Genomic DNA, 25,749 nt, shown 5'->3' with positions numbered 1-25,749 from the left:
CAGTTTAGGTTTCAGTTATATAATAGACTTGGCCTTGGTTTCAAGATACCCTCTACAAGATAGGGTTTACCCTCCTGGCATAAAAAAAAAAATCTTCTACAGGTCAATTTTTTTGGCTTTTTATTTGGTTTTATTATCACACAATAGTATTTACACTAAATGATGACATTTTTTTACAAATATAACAGTTGTTAATGGTTCTTAAGTAGCTCTTTAATAAAGAAGTCTGGTTTTAAAGAAAAAAATCATATAGTTGCCTGGCTGGCTCAGCTGGTGGAGCGTGCGATCTCGGCGTTGTGAGTTTGAGCCCCATGTTGGGTGTCGAGCTTACTTAAAAATAGAATCTTTAGGGCACCTGAGTGGCTCAGTTGGTTAGTGCCTGACTCTTGGTTTCAGCTCAGGTCATGATCTCATGGGTCGTGGGATGACTCCGAGCTCAGTGAGGAATCTGCTTTTAAGATTCTCCTCCTCTTTTCCTCCCTCTACTTGCACAAGCACAGGCATGCACGCTCTCTAAAATAAACAAATCTTAATATATGTATCTTTAAAAAAAGAATAAATAGAGCAATTCAGTTAAAGAACCTTATATAGACGAGTTTCTTGAAAGTTTTAGGGAAATTCTATCATAAATAGGTTCATTCCTTGAATGTATTAAAAAAAGAAACAAGGGGCAGCCCCGGTGGCGCAGTGGTTTGGCACCGCCTGCAGCCCGGGGTGTGATCCTGGAGACCCGGGATTGAGTCCCACATCAGGCTTCCTGCATGAAGCCTGCTTCTCCCTCTGCCTGTGTCTCTGCCTCTCTCTCGCTCTCTCTGAATGAATAAATAAATAAATCTTAGAAAGAGAGAGAGAGAGAGAGAGAAAGAAAGTCAGTCAGTCAGTCAATTTGGGGGATTTCTCTGACTCAATGAAAAAGAATTATCCATTTTCAACAAAGTAAGGAAGTTATTTCAAGGAGATTGCTATTTTAAGGATTAGGGGTTACACTTAATAACAGTCATATATGAGTTTGAATGAACAATGGGCCATTTACTAAAAAGGAAAGGAAAATCCTGCCTTAAATCCAACATCTTTCAACAGCATAATTATTGCTATGTCTCTACCATAGGACTGATGAAACAGAAAGCAGCTGATTTTAAGGGTTCAAAAAAAGTTGACAATATGCTCAAAGGTGGTACTGGCTATGTGCTGAAGATGCACTCAGAGAAATGGAAATGAGAAAGCCAAGGCAACCTGCTCATCTGTCCTGTCAGAGGACACTTCGAACACTGTAGTCAACTGATTACTACACTTTGCAACCAGGGTTATAAGAGAACCAGAAACTAGAGCATAAGAGGAACACTACATAAGAAGACAGAAACTTCTTTTCGACAAAATTTTAGGAATCAAGAAAGACTTAATCAGTGGTGTGTTTTTAAAAAAAAAAAAAATCAGAAGGACCTCAAAAGTGAACATTTTTTTTAAAGGATTTTATTTATTTATTCATGAGAGAGACACAGAGAGAGACAGAGAGAGGCAGAGACACAGGTATAGGGAGAAGCAGGCTCCACACAGGTAGCCGAGCCCAATGTGGGACTTGATATCAGGACTCTAGGATCACACCCTGAGCCAAAGGCCAATGCTTAACTGCTGAGCCACCCAGGAGTCCCAAAAGTGAACATTTCTAAGGACAACTCCAATCAGTGCTTCTGCTCCATACATAGGACCCCTAGACAGCTACTTCTGCAACAGACCCTAACTAAATTGTTACCTTTCCTCCTGTTGTGACTGTTTCTTCATCCTGCTCATCTGTAAAATCAAAATATACAATTTATTTAAAAAACAGGTAAACACTCTTTGTATTACTTGAAAACTTCAAGGTAATTTTAAAAATTTTAAGTAATTGTTACAAACAGACAAAAGGAAAGAAATAGAGCATTATTAAAACAGATCCACCTCTAGTAATTCAGTAAATTGGAATTGTACACAGAAGCAAAAAACTGAGAACTTCAAAGCATTAATAATTAAAAATTTCCAAGAACAGGGAATTTATAATTAATTACTGCTGGGGCTATTATCTTAGTCATGATCTTGCTAATAAAAGGTAAGGGACTTGATTAGGGCTCTTGTCTCCTGAGGTTTGATGAAACAAAGTAATGACATTTTGGATCTCAGAGGAAATGAATGAAGGAAATGAGGAGTAAAGAAAAGACATGAAAATCAATCACTGCAGACAAAGTCCTGGTAAGAGTGTTAATGTCTTCTAAGGATAGCGGACTCCGGGACCTAAATGCTGGTCTGGCAAAAGAAAAGGAAAGGAGTAAACCCAACTATAAAATAATCCAGGCAGCTGATTTCCATAATGAAAAGTTAAAGTGCCAGTGTGTCTACTGTTTAAATACGAATGAAGGCTATGTTTGTATTATAATGGCAAAGTTGATTAACTGTGACAGAGACCTTGGGCCCTGTCTAAAATCTTCACTACCTGGCCCTTTACTGAGTTAAGAATGCCAACCTCTACTTTAGGGAATACACAAAGATGATAATACATGAACAGGCAGCCCCCAAACTTTCAAATGTATTTTACAGAGTGCCTCTACTACGTGCCAGTCACAGTCCAAATGCTAAGGACACAATAAAGAACAAGAATAGGGCCCTGTCTTCATGGAGTCTACATTCCAGTTAGGAGTGGCAGGAGATGGAAGAGAAAACACACAAAAAGATATCAGATGGTATCAGAAGAAAACAAATCAATATATTTTAGAGAGGGGCTGGGTGGGTGAACCCTTCCAAGTACGTAACGAGGGAAGCCTGTCTGAAAAGCTTAACATTTTACCTAAAATGTAAGGAAAAGACAAAGCAAGCATTTCCCATAGAGGATGCAGCGTGGTAAAAGGGCCTCAAGTGGGAATGGACCTGACCCCTTCACAAATCTCAAAGGTCATTATGAGCATGAACAAAGTCTGGAAGAAATGAGCACAGCACAAAAGCAGAGTGCAGTCAAAGCATTGGCACGAAAGGTAGACAGACTTGGACCTGAGTCTATGCTCTGTCACTTAACAGCTCTATGCTTGGAAACATTACTGAATCCCTCAAGACTCCACTTCCTCATCAATGACATGGGGCTAACATGGTTTTACAGTGAAAAGCAAACATATGCAGAATACCTGGCAGGTACTCATGCAAAACAGAAATGGATACTGTTGCTTGATTTGGAAGTGAGACAAACATCTGCTAGCAGGAATACAGGATTCCCTGTGTGGTAAATAAATTATGGTCATCTGGCTCTACAGAGCAACTACTTTTATTCTAGGAAGGGATGAACAAGATTGTCAAAAATGAACTTTGTGTCCTCTGGATCTTGTTTAACCACACAATAACCAGTTTCTTCCTATATGGTGGGAACACAACCTAATGATCTCTCTCTGATCAAACTATATACCATTTAAATTAAGTTTGACAGATTTCTGTCCCTAAGATAGTCCTGTACCCAATGGAAATAGACTTCTAATAATACTGAAGTAGAAGGGACAGATATCCTGGTTACTGATTCCTAAATGGTAACTATACACATTCTCTTCCTCCTTCCAGATGTGGACAATCACATGCTCACCTCAGCCGCTGGATCTTGACCTTTTGGATATTTCAAAACAGAACAAAACAGAAAAGGACTGAGTATGTGTAGAGCTAGGTGACAGAATATGGCAGAATATGGACCAGTTAAAACAATTTCTAGTTGATGGATCAGTCACCTCCCACCATGGTTCAGGTTACACCTAATGTACAAAGCCAGATGCTTCAGTGATACATGGAGAGCGTGCTGGTCCTTGGAGGGGAGGCCAGGACAACAGTTTCATATTCCACAGGCTCTAGCTCTCCAGCTGTGATGAGCACAATCTTCAGCAACAGGACCCTTACTATTTATTTAGACCTCAAACCATTCACAAATACAAAGGGAAGATCTCTTATTCCCAGAATTAAAAATCTTGACCCAACTGACACCTCTATCCATTTGACTCCTTTGATAAAGTCTATTACAAAATCATTGCTATCTCCACTTCTAAAAGAATAATTATCTACTCCCTTAAAACTACAGATTGATTTTTCAGGATATCTACTCAAAAAATACAAACTGCTTAAAAACTTGTCCCTGTGAAGATAATCAAGTCTTAACAAGCATTTACCTGGTAACATTATCAAAAATAAAAAAGCCTGCATACAGCTGGTTTTGTTTTCCAGACCTTTGATTCAGTGAATAAGTATCAGTTGTGGAATAGGCAATATAAAAATTTATAGAAAATGGAAATTATTAATATTCTACGATTAATGTTAAAGACGATTAAAAGAGGAATAATGTTTTGACATTTCTTTTTCTTTATTTTGTTGACCTAACACCACCTTTACATAAATTGTCATCAAGACAATTTTCTATTTCTACTTTTGACATAATAAAAAATGGAATCATCTACTGATATTCAGTGACAGGCTTAAAGCCAGAAAAAGGGAGGATGCAGTGAAATGAAAGAAAAACTCTCCGAACTACCTACTCAAAGCTGTCATCAAGAATTTCTGAAAAAGGGGCGGCTAGGAAAGCTCAGTCAGTTTAGCGGCTGATTCTTGATTTTCACTCAGGTCAATGATCTGGGTCCTGGGATCCAGCCCTGAGTTGGCTCCGCAATCAGCAGGGAGTCTACTTGAAGATTCTCTCTCCCTCTGCCCTTCCCCTAGCTCCTGTGCTTGCATGCTCTCTCAAAAATAAACAAACTTTTGTGTGTGTTGTGGGGGGATTTGGGGAGGGCAAGAATCCAATTTGTTTGAAATACAGAATTCACTTAGTGAGGAGATAGAGAAATTAAAGTCTCATTTTCCACATCAGGAAATCCTGAATATCCTTTTCAGGTGTAAAATTTCCCTGAAGTCAAAATTTTAGTATATACTGAAAACGTGAGGTTCTCCTTTGATTTTTTTTTTCTTATTAAAGATTTTATTTGAGAGAGAGCAAGTGAGGTAGACAGCAAGAGCGGTGAAGAGGGGCAGAAGGAGAGAGAGAAGCAGGCTACCCGCTGAGCAGGGAGCCGGACACAGAACCCTGGGATTATGACCTGAGCCAAAGGCAGCCGCTTAACCTACTGAGCCACCAAGGAGCCCCTGCTTTGATTTTTATAAGAAAGAAATTGAGATCCATATATAACTCAAGAACAAAGATGTTTAAAACTACCTCTATTTTTTTAAACCAGAACAACTGACTCCACTCTTTTCTACCCTAAAGCACATCCAATGCCTTCCTTATGAAAATGTACTCTGTAATTTGCAAATACTGTGAATGGATAATGTGATTCTCATTTTACACTATTTAGAAAGCTAGAAGAAATAATTTAGAAAATAAAGGATTTAATACTCAATAGACTTTTGTTCTGAAGATGCAAAATCAAATCAGTAAAAATGGAAAAAATGAATCACAGGAAATTAAATTTCCTGATATGGCAGCAAAAAAAACAAATGACAGTGATGCTAAGGGAGCCATGGTCAATGTCCTTTCCAGGATAGCAAGTGCAGCGACATTTCTCAGAAAGAATTTTCAGAGGAGCTGAATCTTTGAGAGAGAAAAACACAGAAGTGTATAGACTATTTTGGTTTTTACCTAGATCTGCTACAGTTCCTCCTTTAACAGGTGTATTTTCACTGTCCTTCTTTGGGTTCACTAGAAAGAAAAAAAAAAAGAATCATGTTTTGGAGGAAAGTTCCACTTTTTTAAAAGAAGAAAAAAGAATAAAAGAGGATTAAAAACTACCTAAGTCTCACAGCAAATTTGTCATTCAATGTTCACCTTCATGAAAAACTCCAGGCCCAACAGAGAAATATTAATACTTACTGTAACAGACTGCATTTTGTAATTAATTTCCTAAGCTCCAATATTTTTTCATGACAAATGAAAATACAAAAATATAGAGAGCAAAACCTGAAAGAACCTTTCAATCCCTTCCCTCCAATTTTTTATTACATTTTCTGTGCATTTGTTGATTCCCATTTTTGATAAACTAAGGAAAAATACCTTTTATACATCTATGTAGACTTTAAAACCCTAAATCTTACAGAAACATTACATACTGTGCTTCTTCCTTAACATTCTACTTTTTTCATTCAACAGTGTGCCTGTATGACCTTTCCATGTTAAATATTTTTAATTAAATTATATCTCTTTCAATTTTTAGTAAATCCACTGTGTCCATGGATGGATCATGATGTAACAAGCTCTGTATTAATGGTAACTGGAGTTTATTTGCAATCTTCTACTGTAACCTAATCGACATTCTCTTTTTTTTTTTATAAATTATTTTATTTATTTATAATAGTCAGAAAGAGAGAGAGAGAGAGAGAGATGCAGAGACATAGGCAGAGGGAGAAGCAGGCTCCATGCACAGGGAGCCCGACGTGGGATTCGATCCCAGGTCTCCAGGATCGCGCCCTGAGCCAAAGGCAGGCGCCAAACCGCTGCTCCACCCAGGGATCCCAGGGATCCCTCGACATTCTCTTCTGTTCAACTTTATGCATGTAATTACTTAAAACAGGCTCTGAAATTAAAAATGTTACTGGATGAACACATTTTAAAACTGAACAGATACAGCCAAATTGTGTTAAGTGGCTTCATCAGTTTATATTCCCACCAACAGCAATTGAGAGTACTCACTTTCTCAAAACATCAAAACCCAAACATACTCTGGGTACCAATTACTTTTTAAGTTTTGAAAATCTAAAGGATGAAAAATGTTCCTTTAATAATCAAGAAATCGTTGGTTAAATGAGATCGAGCATCTTTTCACAGATTTATTGGCCCTGAAATTTGACAAAATTACCAGTACATAATACTTTGCCTTTTATAAGGTATAAAAATCTTTATACAAATTTAGGGCTCTAATTCTGTTAAGTGACCAATGAATATTTTCCACAAGGCTAACACTTCCTTAAAGTGAATATTTGGAAGTTTACTTTTACTTTTTTTTTAATTTGGCATTTTAGTCTACCTGAAGCTTAAATTCTTACTTATGATACAAAGAAAAGTACTAAACTTTTCCAGAAGTATGTATGGAATAGTTTGGTCTGCTCTCCACAAATCAGAACTGCCAAAATCACAATCAATTAAATTTATAAACAAATATGGATCTACAGACGAACCAAAAATTCTATTCCTCTGATGAATTCAGCCATTCCTGTATCCAAATCATACTATATTCATTATTGTAGCTTTAGCTTACTTTTTTTTAACAAATTTTTTTTTAATTTTTTTTTTATTTATTTATGATAGTCATCAGAGAAAGAGAGAAAGAGAGAGAGAGGCAGAAACACAGGCAGAGGGAGAAGCAGGCTCCATGCACCAGGAGCCTGATGTGGGATTCGATCCCGGGTCTCCAGGATCGCGCCCTGGGCCAAAGGCAGGCGCTAAACCGCTACGCCACCCAGGGATCCCTTTAGCTTAGTTACTTATGACTACCACCACCCCCCAATATTTGGGAGGCACCTGGGTGACTCAGTCAGAAAAGCATGTGACTCTTGATCTCAGGGTTGTGAGTCTGAGTCCCATACCTTTGTGTATAGAGATTACATACATACATACATGCATAAATTTAGGGGTGCCTGGCTGGCTAAGTTGGTAAAGCATGTGATTCTTGATCCTGGGGTTCTAAGTTAAAGCCTCACATTGTATATAGAAATTACTTAAAAATAAAATCTTAAAAACAAACAAACAAAGGTATCTGGGTGGATCAGTTGTTTAAGCATCCAACTCTTGATTTTGGCTCAGATCACGATCTCAGGGTCTTGAGATCAAGCCCTGAATCAGGCTCCACACTTACCATGGAGTCTGCTGGAGATTCTCTCCCTCTGCCCCTCCCCCGACATGCTCACTCCCACTCACTAGCTCTCTCTCAAATAAATAAATAAATCTTTAAAAAGAAAAAGAAACAACAGAAGATAAATATTGTAATCTCTACAGCAACAACTAAGGAAAAAACTAATAGAAATCAAATAGAGAATATGAAAATCTACATAACAGAAAACAGAATAGGGATGCCTGGATGGCTCAGTGGTTGAGCGTCTGCCTTTGACCCAGGGCATGGGATTAAGTCATGCATCAGGCTCAATGCTCGGCAGGAGGTCGGATCTCCGTCTGCCTATGTCTCAGCCTCTCTCTGTGTCTCTCATGAATAAATAAATAAAATCTAAAATAAAGGAAAAGAAAAGAGAATAGTAATTGTTGGGATATGGGAGAAGGGGACATTCTGGGCTAACCCCCCAGTAAATATGGGGTTTCTTTTCAGGGGGATGGAAATATTTTAGAAATAAGAGGTGATGATTGTATGTATTGTATAACATAATGAACACACTAAACAAAACCCTGGAGTGATTAAAATACACTTTAACTGGTCAATTTTATGCTACATGAAGAATATCTCAATTAGAACTATGCTATATAGGGGATCCCTGGGTGGCTCAGCGGTTTAGCGCCTGCCTTTGGCCCAGGGCGCGATCCTGGAGTCCCGGGATTGAGTCCCGCGTCAGGCTCCCGGCATGGAGCCTGCTTCTCCCTCCTCCTGTGTCTCTGCCTCTCTCTCTCTCTCTATATATATATATGTCTATCATGAATAAATAAATGAATCTTAAAAAAAAAAACTACGCTATATTTAAAAAGCTGCCACATAAGTTCTAAAATAAAACCAGAGGGCAACCCCGGTGGCGCAGCAGTTTAGCGCCGCCTGCAGCCTGGGGTGTGATCCTGGAGACCCGGGATCGAGTCCCACATCGGGCTTCCTGCATGGAGCCTGCTTCTCCCTCTGTCTGTGTCTCTGCCTCTCTCTTCGCTCTCTCTGAATGAATGAATAAATAAATCTTTAAAAAAATAAAATAAAATAAAATAAAATAAAATAAAATAAAATAAAATAAAATAAAATAAAATAAAATAAAATAAAAGCAGAGAAGCCAGAACAGAACATTAAAGTAGTGGATTAAGGCAAAAGAAGGGAGGAAATAAGAGAGGGACAAATAGAAAAAATATATCATAATGGCAGACTTAAGCCCAACCACATCAATAATTGTTACATTTCAATGGCCCACATACTCCAATTAAAAACAGAAAATGGGGATTTTGCATGGCAGAGATGACAGACACCAAGGCTCAACAATATGCTATTTAAAATCAACACGCTTAGGACAACTGGGTGGCTCAGTGGTTGAGCTTTGCCTTTGGCTCAGGTCGTGATCTGGGGTCCTGAGATCAAGTCCCACATCAGGCTCCCTGCCCAGTGGGAAGTGTGCTTCTGCCACTGCCTGTGTCTCTCAATGAATAAATAAAATCTTTTTTAAAAAATTTACATGCTTTACATAATCAAAGTTAAAGTAACAAAATGCAAGAGAGATGTAAGTTGGAAATCTAACGTGTAAGAACAAAGTGTGTGTAATTTACAAAACTGCTCTGCTGAAGTCGAGTATAGCGAGGACTAATAGAAAAAAAAATAGAAATAAAAAAAAAGGATATGGTGTGAAAGGCTTTATTATCATCAGTGAACCTGGCCTTCAAAACAAGCACTTCTGTGGCACATAAAGAAAGACACACAAGAGTCGATTCATCAAGAAGACATGACCCTAAGTGTGTATGCCCTTAAATAGCAGAGTTTCAAAAGAAATGCACAGGAATCAAGAGAAACAATAAATTCGTAACTATACTTAAAAGGGTCTAACACATCCTTCTGTCAATAATGGATTTAAAGAGTTAAAATGTACATAGATAAGTATGTCACCTTTTCATCTGTATATTGATGGATTCTATTGGGATTTAAAACCATTTATTTTAAAGCATTGGTAAATTTAGAAAAATTTTTAAATTTTTTCTTTCTTTCTTTTTTGAGTAGGCTCCATGCCCAGTGTGGGACTTGAATCACAACCCTGAGATCAAGAGTGGCCTGCCCTACCGACTGACCCAGCCAGGCATCCTATTAGAAAACTTTTTGTTCGGTGTTTTTCCTCAATAAGTAACAAAAGTATACCAAAAGATTGAGAAAGAGGTAATTTTGTAAATATTTTAATCATGAACATTGGAAACTGGGGGCACAGAGCAAGAAATGATTCATCCCCATGGCATTGCTAAGAATGATTAAATCATATCTAATACTCTCATACTCTAGGTAGAAGAATACAAACCATTTTTTGGAAGCACCACTTCCTCTATGTTGGGTACCGGTGTTGGGTCTTCCATGTCCTTGGTAAGATCTTCTTGCTCATCTTCCTCTTTTTGACTTCTGCGCTTCCCATAGAGACTAGCTTGACTAAAAACATACAAGGCATATAAATGTATAAATAAGACTGACTACAGCTGCTCACAGCAGACAATTTCAAAGGCTTTACCCTCATTGTTAGATCTATGCTCAGAACTGCTTTAAGAGACAAAGAGAAATCAAACAAATTAGGTACATTTCCAAATTACATCTAACCAGCCAGAAGGAAAAAATAAAGGTTATTGGGAGTAAGAAATGGGCCCAGAAATCCTACTACCCAAACTGCAGACAGTATCCTAAAGGGGACTTAAATCAGTGTAATAAAATAACATCTGCTATGAAAATATGGCAGATATTTTATCTAACATCAACAATCACATAAGAGATTTTCTCAAAAATATGGAGAACTGTATTTTCCTGGCTCTTTATATCATCCAAATATCAAGAACTGCAAAGTAAAATCATTTAGGATGGTAATAATTTTTTGAGTGTGTGTAAAAATTGCCATTGCTCTTTCTTTAGTTTACATTCAAAACTAACACATTCCAGAAAGCAGATTAGGGTTCAAACAAGAATGAAATGATATGATTCTCTAATTGAGGAATAAATTACAGGCGATACCAGGACAGAAATTATCATATACCTCATATAACATGATGTGTACCAATACAGAGAAATAAATAAGAGTACCAAAAAAACAAGAGTTAATCAATATTGAAGGTGATAGTTAAACTAAACTTTGGGAACTGTAACAACTCACCAAAAAGTAAGCAATGTTTCAGGATACTGAGTGCAGGCATTAAGGCATAATAAAAGAGATAACCTGTTCTGGGAAGGAACAGTCAGGAACCCAGAACACATCACAAGTGAAGAGTAGAGAAAACAGCTGACAGAAATACAAATACACGGTGGGCCAGCCTGAGTCCTTATAGTGCTGAGAGAGTGAGCAGAGTACTCTTCTATGATAGACCACATACTGGCATATGTTAGAATCAAGTATACAGGTAAAAATATTTTTTTAATTTTTAATAAAAATTGCATGACAATTTTTCAAAAGCCCATGAACCTAAAGGTGTTAGGGAGATAAAATAAAAACGGAAGAAAAAAATGCAGGAAAGCTCAAATAAAGCAAACATTAGGAAAACAGATGTCAGTGTCTTTTCATTAAAGGAAACACGAAACTGGAATGCCTGCTCATTAGAAAACAGATGTATTCAATTCAAGGACACCCATACATCTATTTTGGGAAACTCAATTTGGTGGGTTTTATACTCAGAGCAGAAGCTCAATGCCATCACTGTGAGCCTCCTGGACATCACATCTTAGTTTGAAGACCACTAGTGCCCTGGCACTGCATCTTAGCCCGTAAGTGGGAAAAAGGGTGCATCAATTTCAGGCCCAGAACACCTGGAAAAGTTGTATGCTTTTCTTCAAGGATTGTCAGGAAGCTCTGAAATCTCTGCACATCAACCATTAGATTCAGATTAGAGGCTCTTATTAAAAAATGAGGCCACTCTCAGTAATCATTAAGGAAAAATATATTCTTATAGGTTTTTCTTAAATATCGTAATTCCTGTGTGACTTGACAAAATAACAACATCCTTTTATGACTATGACAGGCTCATTAATATTATTTATAAAACTAAGAGTTTTTTTTTTTAACTTCTCTAACAGCTTCTATACATGGTTAACAATGTTATAGATAACCCTACCCTTCAAAAAATAACATGATTCAAGGCATGTCCTGGGCATAAAAACACTAATTTGGCTATAGAAAAAAAAAAAAAAAAAAAGGTCAGGGATCCCTGGATGGCTCGGCGGTTTGGCACCTGCCTTTGGCCCAGGGCGCGATCCTGGGGTCCCGGGATCGAGTCCCACATCGGGCTCCCAGCATGGAGCCTGCTTCTCCCTCTGCCTGTGTCTCTGCCTCTCTCTCTATGTCTATCATGAATAAATAAATAAACCTTAAAAAATAAAATATTAAAAAAAGTCAATAAAAGGAAGCTAATGGAGAGGATAACAAGCCAAAACTTTAATAAATTTCCAGTCACATGAAAAGAATAAATTTTGCATCTGTCATCTTCTAAGACTAAACTTAACTTCTGTGAAATTAAATTTAAAAAAATTTTTGAGCTAGACAAGCCAGAAATTATCTACTTAATATACAATAATGAATGTTGAATATTACCTACAATTTACTAAATATGTACTTCAAGCCAGACACTGCATGTGGGGTTTAAAGCCTCACTCGATCCCCACAACCACTTATTCAATAGAAACCAAAATCCCCATTCAAGCAAGATTTACTAAAGCACAAATGGGATGCCATGAACAAGGCACGGTGCTCAACATGGAAGAGACATAGGTTCCTTTCCTTCTAGGAGTCATTCTGATCACAAATGGGAGAGGTGGTAAAAATCAGAGACAGAAACATTAACAATGACAAATATAATTTCCTAAATTCCTTACTAAGCCACATTGCTCAATATACAATTAGATATAAAAAAGACTGTATTCAGGGTTCCTTTATAAATATAACATCAGATGGCCACATTATAAAGGAGATGAAGAAAAAGGAAAGAGTAGGGGAAGAAGAAAAGAAAGATGGAGAGCCAAATAATCCACCCTCAGGCCTTGGTAAAGGTGGTGGAATCTAGCCAAAAGGATACAGTAATGGGAAGCTCAGAGTCCAGCTTTGAATCTTGACTCTAAGCAAAAATCTGTGTGACCTTGGAAAAATCACCTCCCTATCCTGAACGTCAACCTCTGTTTCCTAAGATAAAGATGATTATGATACTTCAAAGATACCTTCAGTTTTAAGATTCTGTACATGGTAGGAATGCCTGTGTGGCTCAGCACGTGAGCGTCTGTCTGCCTTTGACTCAGGGCATGATCCCAGGGTCTGGGATCAAGTCCCACACTGGGCTCCTGCAGAGAGCCTGCTTCTCCCTCTGCCTATGTCTCTGCCTCTCTCATGAATGAATGAATAAATACATAAATAAATAAAAAGAAGGAAATTCTGCTACTTGGGACAACATGGGATACACCTTGAGACCATTTTGCTAAGTGGAATAACTCAGAGAAAAAAAATACATTATGACCTCTCCTATATAGGGAATCTAAAAAACAAAACAAAAGAACACAAATTCATCAATAGAGGGAACACACTAGTGGTTGCCAAAGGTAGGGAGTGGGGGAGAATGGGAAAGTTGGTAAAGAGTATAAACTTCCAGTTATAAAATAAATAAACCCTAGGAGTGTAATATACAGCATGGTGTCTACAGTTAAGATGGTACTGTGCATGTGAAAGTTGCTAAGAAAGTAGATCTTAAAAGTTCTTGTAACAAAAAAAATGTATAACTACGTGTGATGTTGGATGTTAAGACTTATTGTGATTATCTCACTATACATATCAATTTAAAAAGATTGTATGCAAAAAAATAAATAAAAAGATTGTATGCAAGGTGCCTAAGCATGAACACAACATAAGATAGCCATCAGATAACATCTGACAAGACAAGCTACCAGTGCAAAGACATCTACCAAATCAAAGTAAGACAACTTCCCTTGAGCAAACTTCCACGATAAATCTGAAAATCTGGAATGCTGTGTGTAGTTTGTTTTAATGCCTCTGAATCATTCTGCAGTTCTTACCCTTTCTTTCCACTCTTCTTCCGGGATTCTGTGGGTGTAGGAGGTGGAGGGGAAGGTGAATGTTTCCTCTTTCGAGCATTAGCTGATGCTTTCCTATCTCTTCTCTCTGGACTTCTGACTGGCTAGGAATAAATAAATGGAAATAAATATCAGCCAGCTTTTCTGACTCTTCAGTTTCTACAAAACCTTGTCCAAAGGTGAAATTCACAAAGATAATACCAATACTACTCAGAGCAAATGAAAGGAACATCATTAAGCATCCTGGACCACCAACAGTCAAGACTCTCCAACTTTCCACGTGATGTACCACCAATGGAAATATCAGAATTATCCCACTAGTATTCAAACTATGCTACAAAACAGACATGCCCAAATCCTGCACAACTAAAACTTGTTCCTGTTCACCTTGTTTCCAGATGGGAAAAGCACTTTTAACAACTACTGGAAAATATGAAACATATGCTATTAAAATAAAGAAATACAAACAATGGCTGAATGATCTTGTGAAAGCGTATCAGAAAATACTCTTGACATATCAGTAAAAAGAATAGGAGAAAACTTTATGACACAAAAGATGCTAAATAAGCTTGCAATTGATAGGGGCGCCCAAGTGTCTGCCTTCAGCTCAGGTGATGATACCAGGGTCTTGGGACTGAGCCCTGCATTGGGCTCCCTGCTCAATGGGAAGTTGGCTTCTCCCTCCTGCTGGTTTTGTGCTCCCCCCAAATAAATAAATAAAACTTAAAAAAATTTATTACAATTTATTATTAGTCAATCTAGGGATGCCTGGGTGGCTCAGCGGTTTGACGCCTGCCTTTAGCCCAGGGCGTGATCTTGGAAACCCAGGATCGAGTCCCATGTCAGGCTCCCTGCATGGAGCCTGCTTGTCTCTCTTTGCCTCTCTCTCTGCCTGTGTCTCATTAATAAATAAAATCTTTTAAAAATAAAAGTCAATCTAACAGAAGTATAAATCCCTATTTGCAAATGGCATGATCTTATATATACATAACTCTAAGGAATCTACCAAAAAATTATCAGAGCCAATGAGTTCAGCAGTTGCAGGATACACAACGAAATATAGAAGTCAACCTATAAATCATAATTATGGATTTAACAAAATAGACAAGAAAGAATTAACACCTAAGATGATCCAAAGTATAGTACCTAAGGTGCCAAAAAAAAATTCAGAGATTAAAATATTAATTAAACATATATCATCTCTGGTACCCTCATACTCCTTACAATGCTGTATCCTTTCAGAAGCTTGGTAGCAACAAATTAGAAATCTGAGTCATCTTACTGGCCTATAACAAGAAGTTTTAAAGAAAACCTAAACTGCATACACTCTATACTAAGTCTGAAATTAAACTTTTAAAAAGAGATATTAAATGCATTTTTATACAATCACGCTAAAAATAAGTGAATAAATTACTACATAAACCATCTCAATCTGAACAGAGATGGATATGGACAGGCCTGTTTAATAATGTGATGTAGAAATCAGAATATTCCTAATGACAAAAAAGACTTGGTTGGAAACGCATTCAGGGAAAACAAATATGTAAGCATAATGGTGGGGAGGGAGGGGCTGAATAAAAAATAAAATTGGAAGTCAAACTCGACAGCAAATAAGGACAAATTAAATAAAAATGAAAGGATATGGAAAAGATTCAGTTTTAAAATATTTTTCTTAAAAATAAAAAATACACATTGTATGACAAAATTTTAGTAAGGAAGTCTCAGGGCAGAAAACAGATATGAAAGGATGGTACATTCTAAGTGAACAGTTAAAACTATTTCTGTCTCAAAAATTTTTCAAAGAACTACAGTACAAAAGAAAAAGCAAAAACTTAATGTGTCCCCACTGAAAAGGAATGAGAACCTTACCTAAGCAGTCACCAGCTGACACCAACACATCTAAGCCTTCTTCTCAGATTCTGGGTGACACACCTACCTCTCAAGTTGTGGCTTCTCAAGAACCATGGTAAAAAGTTTTGGTGGCTGGGCTTCTTAAAGAATTAAAGAGTAGGGATCTCTGGGTGGCACAGCGGTTTGGCGCCTGCCTTTGGCCCAGGGCGCGATCCTGGAGACCCGGGATCGAATCCCACATCGGGCTCCCGATGCATGGAGCCTGCTTCTCCCTCTGCCTATGTCTCTGCCTCTCTCTCTCTCTATCATAAATAAATAAATAAAAATTAAAAAAAAAAAGAATTAGAGTAATAAATACCACGTCATCCCACTTTAAAAAGGAGCTGAACTGTACTTCTGAAACTTTTGAGGCCTACATTTTACGTGTACAGTGACAAGACTATTAAAAAATAAGACAAAATCAGCTTTCCATTGAAAAACCAATAATTAAATTGATATTATTTAATTCACAAAATGAAAACTCAGACCTACAAAACAAAATCAGCTGCACCGCTGCAACACTGCATGTGCCACATTAAATCTCAATGACCCTTTGAGACTGTCAAGCCCCTTCTTTGGGAATGCCAGCTCTTGAGACAGCTGTATGGCCATTTGGTAACTTTTCTATATACCTGATGGGTGATGGATCTTGGACTGTATATCAGAGTTTATTAATAAGGATCTGACAATAGTGAGTCCTAGAAAGAAGAAACCCCAAGTGGAAAAAAAAATGATGCCAAACCAAATACCTCTTCATTCTTTGTTGAAATTCGCTGACGAAAGCTCACAGGCTTCCTGTTCTCGTCTACCTCATAATCCTCCTCATTCATCCATTCATTGAAAACATCAGTGTCCAAAATCCACTTCGCATGAACCTAAAAGCACAAACATGTGTATCTATATAAATAATAAATCATTATAGTTTTTACAGTATTCAAGATAAAAGAAGCTTGATTTCTTATTCTCAGCTCAAAGCCTCAATTATGTAGAAGTTAAAAACATGACACTGTAGGGGAGCCTGGGTGGCTCAGCTGGCTGAGCTTCAGCATCCTGGTTCTGGTTCAGGTCATGATCTTGGAGTCCTGGGATCAAGCCCTGCATCAGGCTCCATACTCAGTGCAGAGTCGATTCTCCCTTCCGCCCACCTACCACTTGCTCTCACATGCTCTCTTTCAAATAAATAAATAAAATCTTAAAAACAAAAACAAAAAAACCATGAGACTATGAAAGACCTGTAAATGGCAACTTAACCATTTCTAACTGTTATTCCATGTTACTGTATATAGTAAGAAAGCATCACTGGATTTGCAAAAATTGAGGTTTTAATAACTAAGATCCTTAAATTTGATAATCATGTCGTTTTTATTTCAGCTTTATCTATAACAGAAAAATAAAATTGTAAGATATTCAAGGTATACGTCATGGTGATTTGATATGCATACACACTGAGAAAGTTAATTAGCACATCCATCACCTTACATACTTTTTTATGTGTGAGAACATTTAAGTTCTATTCTCTTTGCAAATTCCAATTACACAATACAGTGTCATCAACTATAGTCACCATGTTTCACATTAGGTCTTCACATTAGGTCTCCAACTGTAAACTGGTGCCCTTTTACCAACTGCTTACTTCCCTTAGTCCTTCCTCGCTGGCAAGCATTTCTCTACTATGTTTCTAGGGCTTTTTTTTTTCCTTAAAGATTCCATATAAAAGCGGTGTCATGCAGGATTTCTCTTTTCTCCATTTGGCTTTTTTCACCAATCATATGTCATCTTTATCTTGATGAAAACCACTGATAAAAACATTCAACAGCAATAGGTCATTCAAAGTAACACGCCTACTCGTTGCTCTAGGCACGAAGAATGTCTCTATGTCTACGCATTCAGCAAAATTCTAAGGAATGATGGGAAAGGATATTTACACAGACCTATCATCAGACCTATCACCTCGCCCCATCAAGTACACACGTGCTCCAAAGAGACTTTTCAGGAATAGTCACGGTTGGGGAGTGGAGAAGTTAGAGTCGGATTCAGGAGTCTTCTAAGCCCTTTACATGACAACTTCTCTTGCTTTTTTGTTAATGTTTCTGAGGAAGAATTTTTAAAATGATGGGTTCTCTGAATGTTGTACAGATACAGATGTAGATATAGATATTGAAACCACAAACCTAGCCTATACATATTCCAATTACCCAACAGAATTTCTCAAAGGGAGTACACCTGAATTTGGGACTAGACAATCCTTCCTCTGTGGACAAATATGAAACAATTTCAGCACCAAAAAGTTTATTAAGTTACTGACCACTGAAAAACTAGAATTCCATAAACTCAAATTGGTAACAGATGAAAAAAAAAGTAAATGAGGGGAAAGGAAGGACTCTTGCTTATATAGCTCTGAAAGCCAACTGGTAAATGTGGATAGAAGACTGGAATGGAAAATTATCACTGCAATCATCAAAGAAAAGATTGGTTCAGGCAAGAATTCAAGTGAATGCTAAATCTGGGCAACGGATGGAGGATTCTGATGAGAAGCAGGAGATCTTTCTGTATGGCCTAAAAGAATCTCTTACAGATTGCTTATAAATTCCAAGTGGAGAGGAGATCCCTAGGTGGCTCAGCGGTTTAGCACCTGCCCTCGGCCCAGGGTGTGATCCTGGAGTCCCAGGATCGAGTCCTGTGTCAGACTCCCCTGCAGGGAGCCTGCTTCTCCCTCTGCCTGTGTCTCTGCCTCTCTCTCTATCTCTGTGTGTCTCTCATAAATAAACAAAATCTTTAATTAATTAATTGACTGATTGATTGATGGATTCCAAGGGGAGGAAAAAAGGAATTATACAGTGGAGCCAACAGAGCACACCTTAATTGGGTGATTAGTATCACCAACAAGGAGCAGATGGACACAGCATGCCTCCTAATATAAGGCTCTGAAAAGGACACATCACTTACGCGATATTCTGACTAGAATGCATAATCTGATTTAACTATGAAAAATGATCACAAATTCCAAATGAGAAATATTCCTTTCAAATTCAAAAATGTCAAAAAAGGCAGGAGAGCACAGGAGTAATATTTCAGATTAAAGGAAACGAGAGGAGATTTGAATGAAATAACTGATACTCAACAGTTTTCTGTAACAGAAAAAAATGCTACAAAAAACATTATTGGGTCAAGTAGCAAAATTAGAATACAGACAGTAGATTAGTGTATTGTGTCAATGTTAAATTTTATTGAAGTTGATAACTGCAAAGTGCTTATGAGTGAGAATCCCTTATTCTTAGGAAACACAAACTTCTGTTTTAGAATAAAGGCCCGCGATATATATGCATCTTTATCTCAAAAGGTTAAGAATAAAAAAAAATGTATGTATAAAAAAACACAGGGGAACCTGGGTGGCTCAGTGGTTGAGCATCTGCCTTTGGCTCAGGTTGTGAACCCAGGGTCCTGGGATCGAGTACCACACCAGGCTCCCTGCGGGGAGCCTGTTTCTCCCTTTATGTCTCTGTGTCTCTCTATGTCTCTCATGAATAAATAAATAAAATCTTTTAAAAATTAAAATTAAAAAATAAAAACAGAATAGAAGTGATAAATCAAAATGGGGCAAAAGGTAAACAATAGGCAAATCTGGATAAAAGGTATAGGTATGCTGTCTACTATTCTTATTCTTGCAATTTGGTTTGAAAATATTTCCAAATAAAAAGGTTTCAAAGAAGTCTAATTTTGTTAATTCCATTATCCTCATATAAAATCTGAAACTTCAGCGGTTTGGCGCCTTCCTTTGGCCCAGGGCGCGATCCTGGAGTCCCGGGATCGAGTCCCACATCGGGCTCCCGGCATGGAGCCTGCTTCTCCCTCTGCCTCTCTCTCTCTCTCTCATAAATAAATAAATAAATCTTTAAAAAAATAAAATAAAATCTGAAACTTGAAAGCTAAGTCTTTCTGAAGGTCACACAACTCGAAATAGGGTGAATCAGGTCTCACATCTAATATACTGATTCAATTTAAGTGCTCAGTATACTACATAGAGCAGTCAATAGAAACTCTGTTTAATTACCACTGCTCATGGCAAGAACCAGAACTCCCTGCAGAAATACTGATTCCAGGACTGGGATATGGAATTACAAAAAGAGTTTGGAACATCTTTTTGTCCCAGAAATAGAAAGTATGCAAAAATGAATCAAATAATACCAAAAGGTCATAGAAAGCAGCTTAAAGGAGTTCCCACCAGCCAAAATTTGGACAATTCATCAGAATGAAGAATGGTAATCATATCACTGCACAGTGCACACTGATACTACAGGCAAATGTAGAGGGAGAAAGGAAACTCATTCCCACTGCAAAGTGCCAATTACAAGCACAGATGGAATGGATAGAATGAGGAAACCACCAGTAATATCTAATTCAGCCAGGCAGGAATTATTAATGGGTAAGCAAACTTTGGGATACAAATTTAATGAAGAAAAGGATATTCATATAATTTCAAAGTATTTCTGTGTAAGGTATTTTTATTCCAAAGAGAAAAATGGGGGACACCTGGGTGGCTCAGCGATTGGGCGTCTGCCTTCGGCCCAGGGCATGATCCTGGAGACCCGGGATCGAGTCCTGCATTGGGCTCCCTGCATGGTGCCTGCTTCTCCCTCTGTTTCTGCCTGTGTGTCTGCCTCTCTCTCTCTGTCTCTCATGAATGAATGAGTGAATAAATAAATAAGATCTTTAAAAAAGAGAGAGAAAAAAATGGTAATGCTATAATGGGGAAACCGGGCAGACAGCACCTTAAAAACAATCAGCCACAATGAGAAAAATCGAAATATATGCCTCCTGATGTGAGGCACTAAAGAGTAATTACTCAAAATTACTTAAGTAGTTTTACAGCAAAAATATGCATAGCTTAAATACAAGAATGAGGAAATATCCACACAAACTCAAATTCAAAGACATTACAAACAAATTTAGCCCACACATATCAAAAAAGCCAGAATTATAGGAAAAAAAGAAAGGCCGAAAGTTCTACATTAAAGTAGACTAAAGAGGTCTGACAACTAAATGCAGTGTGTGATCCTTAATTGAATCTTAGATCAGGGAAGAGACTTAGTATAAACTTACTACATCATTGGGACAATTGGTGCAAATCGAATATGGGCTCTAGATCAGGTATTAATACTGTTTCAAGAATTAATATCCTGAAATAACTGGGAAATCTGGAAGAAGAGTATAAAGTTGCACTTTATTTTATATTGTTCTCACAACTTTAGAATTATTTCCACATAAAGTGGAAAAATAAAAGAGTTGATGCATGGACTCTTAGCATTGTAATGGAAATGACTGATAAAATCAGTCTGTTTCATCATGGCTTCCAGCCCTCCTTAATGATATCAACAATGTTCAACTGCACTCCTCCTGCACCTCTCTCAACTACCTCAAACCACAATGTAACTAGACCACTGCAAATATTTCTGCTAAGACCTAGATAATGAGTTCTTCATGGTCATGGGTAGCTTAATAGGATGACAAGAAAGGAAGATCCTCATTCTGTATCTCCTTGCAACACTGTTGTGGAAAAGAGCCAGAAAAACTATTAAGTTATATAAGAATAAACTTTAAAAAAAAAAAAAAGGATCTTTCACCTTCCATGGCTTTTCTGGAATTGGTGGATCTTCAATTTCTGCATCAACATCATTACTATGGACCCAAGTATCATAGCTACAAAGGAAATGAAAAAAGGAAAAATAAATTAGAACCCAAATTCATTCACTAAAATGACTTTTTATCAAAAGGTAAAACTGTATTTTAGAAATACTCTTAGGATACAGTAATAACAATATTTCGCATACTTTTGTCTGTCACTCTGACAAGAAAACTCTTCTGTAGAGGTCTATAGTGATCTTGACATTGTTAAATCAAAAGTTCAAGCCTTGGTGTGCAGAATTCTAATGAGGAGATCACTGTGTCCTCAAAGCCTTTCCCTCACTTGGTCTCTAAGACAATGCTATCATCTGCTGTTCCTTCTGGCCACTAGCCTCTCCCTAGCTTCCATGGCCAGCTTCTTTTTTCCCAAACCTCTTCAACACTGGAAGGTCCCAGATTTGGTTTAATCCTCTTTGTCTACTCATTCTCTCGATCTCATGCAGCCCTATGGCTTCAAATATATCCTCTTCTGCCCTCTTCTCTGAATGCTAGACTCATGCATCCAACTGCCAAGTCCACATTTCCCCTTACGTGTTCAATAAGGCTTTCAACACTAACACACTGAAAATTCAACATACAATGCCATCCTGATCCCAACAATGTCCCTAGCCAATCATCCTCATCTCAGTAAATGGCAACTCCATTTTTCCAGTTGTTCTGGCCAAAATCCCTGGGAACATCCCTGACTTCACTCTCAATCACAACCTAAAATCAAACCATCAACAACTTCTACAGTTCATTCCACCTTCAAAATATGCCCAGAATCTATCTGCTTCTGACCTTTCTATTTCTGCCCAAAGCTCGAGTCCATTTTTCACAAAGCAACCAAAGCGATCCTTCTGAACATCAAGTGAGTCCACATCACCTAACTCAGAGTAAGACCCAAAACTCCCACTTTACCCCCCACCTTACTCAAAGAAAAGAGCCAAAATCCTTATGGTGGATTGCCAAGGTCTCATGATCTGGTCCTATGACTGCCACCCTATCTCGTAGTACTCCTCCCCCATTCATGTTATAGTCAAGCCACGTGGGCTTTCTTCATATCTCTTTGCTAAAGGGTTCTCGCTTTGAATCACTCATCCTACTCCCCCACAATTTTGAAATAAGCATAAGATCATCTACCAAACTGAAATTCTGTCAATGCTACCATAGTGGCCAATAAATTATCGTAGAAGTAATATCTAAATTAAATACAAGTATGGTAACAAGCACTGGCTCCATGAAGCCACTACTCAGAAGTCAGTTCAAAAGCATTTGGAACAAACATGGCTCTATATATCTATTACTAGCACTCCGGTAAGTTTTCTGGGAACACTTAAAACATGGTCTGGAGGAAAAGACTTCCTTTGCCTAGTTATTAATTATACCAGGTAAAAATTACAATGGTGAGTTAGCAACTGCTAACCTAACATTCTGTAAGCCTTGAGTACTAAATGTCACAGAGGGGCAGCCCCGGTGGCTCAGCGATTTAGCGCCACCTTCAGCCCAGAGCCTGATCATGGAGACCCAGGATCAAGTACCACGTCAGGCTCCCTGCATGGAGCCTGCTTCTCTCTCCCTCTGCCTGTGTCTCTGCCTCTGTCTCTGTGTCTCTCATGAATAAATAAATAAAATCTTAAAAAAAAAAAAAGTCACAGAGATAGAAGTGAGGGCACAAACTCCAGCAGTATCCCCTTACCCAGGGTTCACATTCCAAACTTGCAGTTATCTACAGTCAAATGTTGTTAAAAGCAGATGGTCCTCCTTTGGACCTCTCAGGAGGTCTGTAGCAGCCTAACACAGCATCACAGTGCCTGCACCACTCACCTCTCTTCATCACTTAGGCATTATTATCAGCTCACATCACAAGAAGGGTGAGGTGAGTACAGTACAATAAGGTATTTTGAGAGAAGAGAGACCACACTCACATAACTTTTGCTAAACTATATTATTACAACTGTTCTATTTTATATTAGTTATTGCTGTTCATCTCTTACTGTACCTAATTTATAAACTAAACTTTATCACAGGTATCTACGTATAGGAAAAAATATAGCATATGGGATCCCTGGGTGGCGCAGCGGTTTAGCGCCTGCCTTTGGCCCAGGGCGCGATCTTGGAGATCCGGGATCGAATCCCACGTCAGGCTCCCAGTGCATGGAGCCTGCTTCTCCCTCTGCCTGTGTCTCTGCCTCTCTCTCTCTCACTGTGTGCCTATCATAAATAAATAAAAATGAAAGAAAGAAAAAATATAGCATATATACGGTTCAGTACTATCTGAAGTTGCAGGGATACACTGGGGGTCTTTAAAAGTAATCCCTCACAGATGAGGGGGGTGGGAGACTGCTGTATAGTTAATAAAGAAGTGAATAAGCCTCCGTGAGAAGACTCAAACTAGTTACTATGTTTTATCTGGTAGATAAAGAAAAGGCTAGCAAATAGGTGAATATGTTTTTACTATGTTATTACAAAATGTATTGCAACTATATACTTAACGAAGCTTGCTATCATAAATTTGAGTTTCCATCTAAATGTTTCAAAGGGCAAAGTTATTTAAATTAAGAGTTCCTATAATATTGATAGGTTTGCTTAATAGTACCAAGGACTACTTGAAGCCTCAAGACTAGAGATGTTTTGGGGCGCTTGGATGGTTCAGTCAGTTGGGTGTCTGCCTTAGGCTCAGGTCATGATCCTAGGGTTCTGGGATTGTGCCCTGTGTCAGGCTCCCTGTGCTGCAAGGATTCTGCTTCTCACTCTCCTTCATCCTGCCACTCCCCCTGCTTGTACTCTGTCAAATAAATACATAAAATCTTAAAAAAAAAAAAAAAAAAGACAAGATGCTTTATTGAAAGCATTCGTTAAAAATATTCTTTAAAAATCTGTTACAGACAACTGGGTGGCTCAGCAGTTGAGCATCTGCCTTTGGCTCAGGGTATGATCCCAGGGTCCCGGGATTGAGTCCCACCATCAGGCTTCCCAAATGGAGCCTGCTTCTCCCTCTGCCTGTGCCTCTGCCTCTCTCATGAAAAAATAAATAAAATATTTAAATAAATAAATAATCTGTTAGTTCATTTAAAGTAATCAATTATGGTTCAGAGGCAGATTCAATCTGGTTCTAACTAACTCAACCTGTATGAAAACTATGCATACACTCTTAAAATTTTGAATGTATAAAGATATATTATTTCCTTCTTAAAAAGTATCTTGGGGAACCCAGGTGGCTCAATAGTTGCATGTCAGTCTCCAGCTTAGATCGAGTCCCACATCGGGAGCTTGCTTCTCCCTCTGCCTATGTCTCTGCCTCCTTCTCTGTGTCTCTCGTGAATAAATAAATAACATCTTAAAATAATAATAATAGTAATAATAATAGTAATAGTGATAAATCCTTGCAGGAACGCCTGTGTGGCGCAGTTAAGCATTCGAATCTTGGTTTCTGCTCAGGTTATGACCTCAGGGTCTTGAAATCCAGCCCTGCATCAGGCTTCACGCTCAGTGTGGAATCTCCTTGAGATTCTCCGCCCTGTCCTTCCCCCTACTCTCTCTTTCAAATAAATAAATAAACCTTTAAAAATAAAATGTATCTTTAGAAGTAAAATAAAGTTACTCAAATAGATTAACTTAAAAAGAGGACACAACCAGACATTATGGGTCAACAGATGATGATGAGGAACACACACCTGAACTGAAGTAGACTCTGATTAACTCTAGATCCAACTACCAATTTAAAGAAAATACAAAAAATGGAAAAACATGTTCAAATACACATTTAAAAAACACCCACATTGTGGTGAACTCTGCAGGACAAACACTGGTTTCTTAAATAATACAATGCATGTGGTTGGGGGTAGGGAAGAGAGAGAACCTAGACACTGAAAAATGTGTTAAAAAGTATATAAGAAAAAAAAAAAAGAAAGAAAGAAATGTATCAATCACAAAATGTGGTTGAATTCTACTTACAACATATATCAACCTTACATTAATGATATGTATCATTTATATGACAGCACTGAATAGATGATATAAAGGAATTTTGTTGGGCAGCCTGGGTGGCTCAGCGGTTTAGCGCCACCTTCAGCCTGATCCTGGAGACCCGGGATCCAGTCTCGTGTCGGGCTCCCTGCATGGAGCCTGTCTCTGTCTCTCTCTCTCTCTCTCTGTGTGTGTCTCTCTCATGAATAAATAAATAATATCTCTTTTTATAAATAAATAATTAATAAATAAATAAATAATAAATAAATAAAGGAATAAAGGAATAAAGGAATTTTAGGTTTGACAGTGATAT

General features: G+C 37.9%; 1 protein-coding gene across 6 annotated transcripts in view; it reads right to left on the bottom strand.

Moving 5' to 3' along the window:
* SMARCC1 (SWI/SNF related BAF chromatin remodeling complex subunit C1) overlaps window positions 1-25,749 on the bottom strand; it is a 171,253-nt gene that overhangs the window by 91,584 nt on the left and 53,920 nt on the right. For all 6 annotated transcript variants that reach the window (XM_072786413.1, XM_072786412.1, XM_072786414.1 and 3 more), the window contains 6 exons: window positions 21,428-21,503; window positions 16,556-16,681; window positions 13,899-14,020; window positions 10,171-10,295; window positions 5,621-5,680; window positions 1,751-1,788 (listed from right to left, as the gene is read on the bottom strand). In XM_072786413.1, the coding sequence (XP_072642514.1) occupies window positions 1,751-1,788; window positions 5,621-5,680; window positions 10,171-10,295; window positions 13,899-14,020; window positions 16,556-16,681; window positions 21,428-21,503 (547 nt within the window). The remainder of the gene's footprint in view (window positions 1-1,750; window positions 1,789-5,620; window positions 5,681-10,170; window positions 10,296-13,898; window positions 14,021-16,555; window positions 16,682-21,427; window positions 21,504-25,749) is intronic.

This window comes from Canis lupus, chromosome 19, assembly GCF_048164855.1.
Source record: "Canis lupus baileyi chromosome 19, mCanLup2.hap1, whole genome shotgun sequence".
Lineage (NCBI taxonomy): Eukaryota > Metazoa > Chordata > Mammalia > Carnivora > Canidae > Canis > Canis lupus.
Note: the sequence above shows the minus strand (reverse complement) of the source record. Positions and strands in the feature narration are given on the sequence as shown.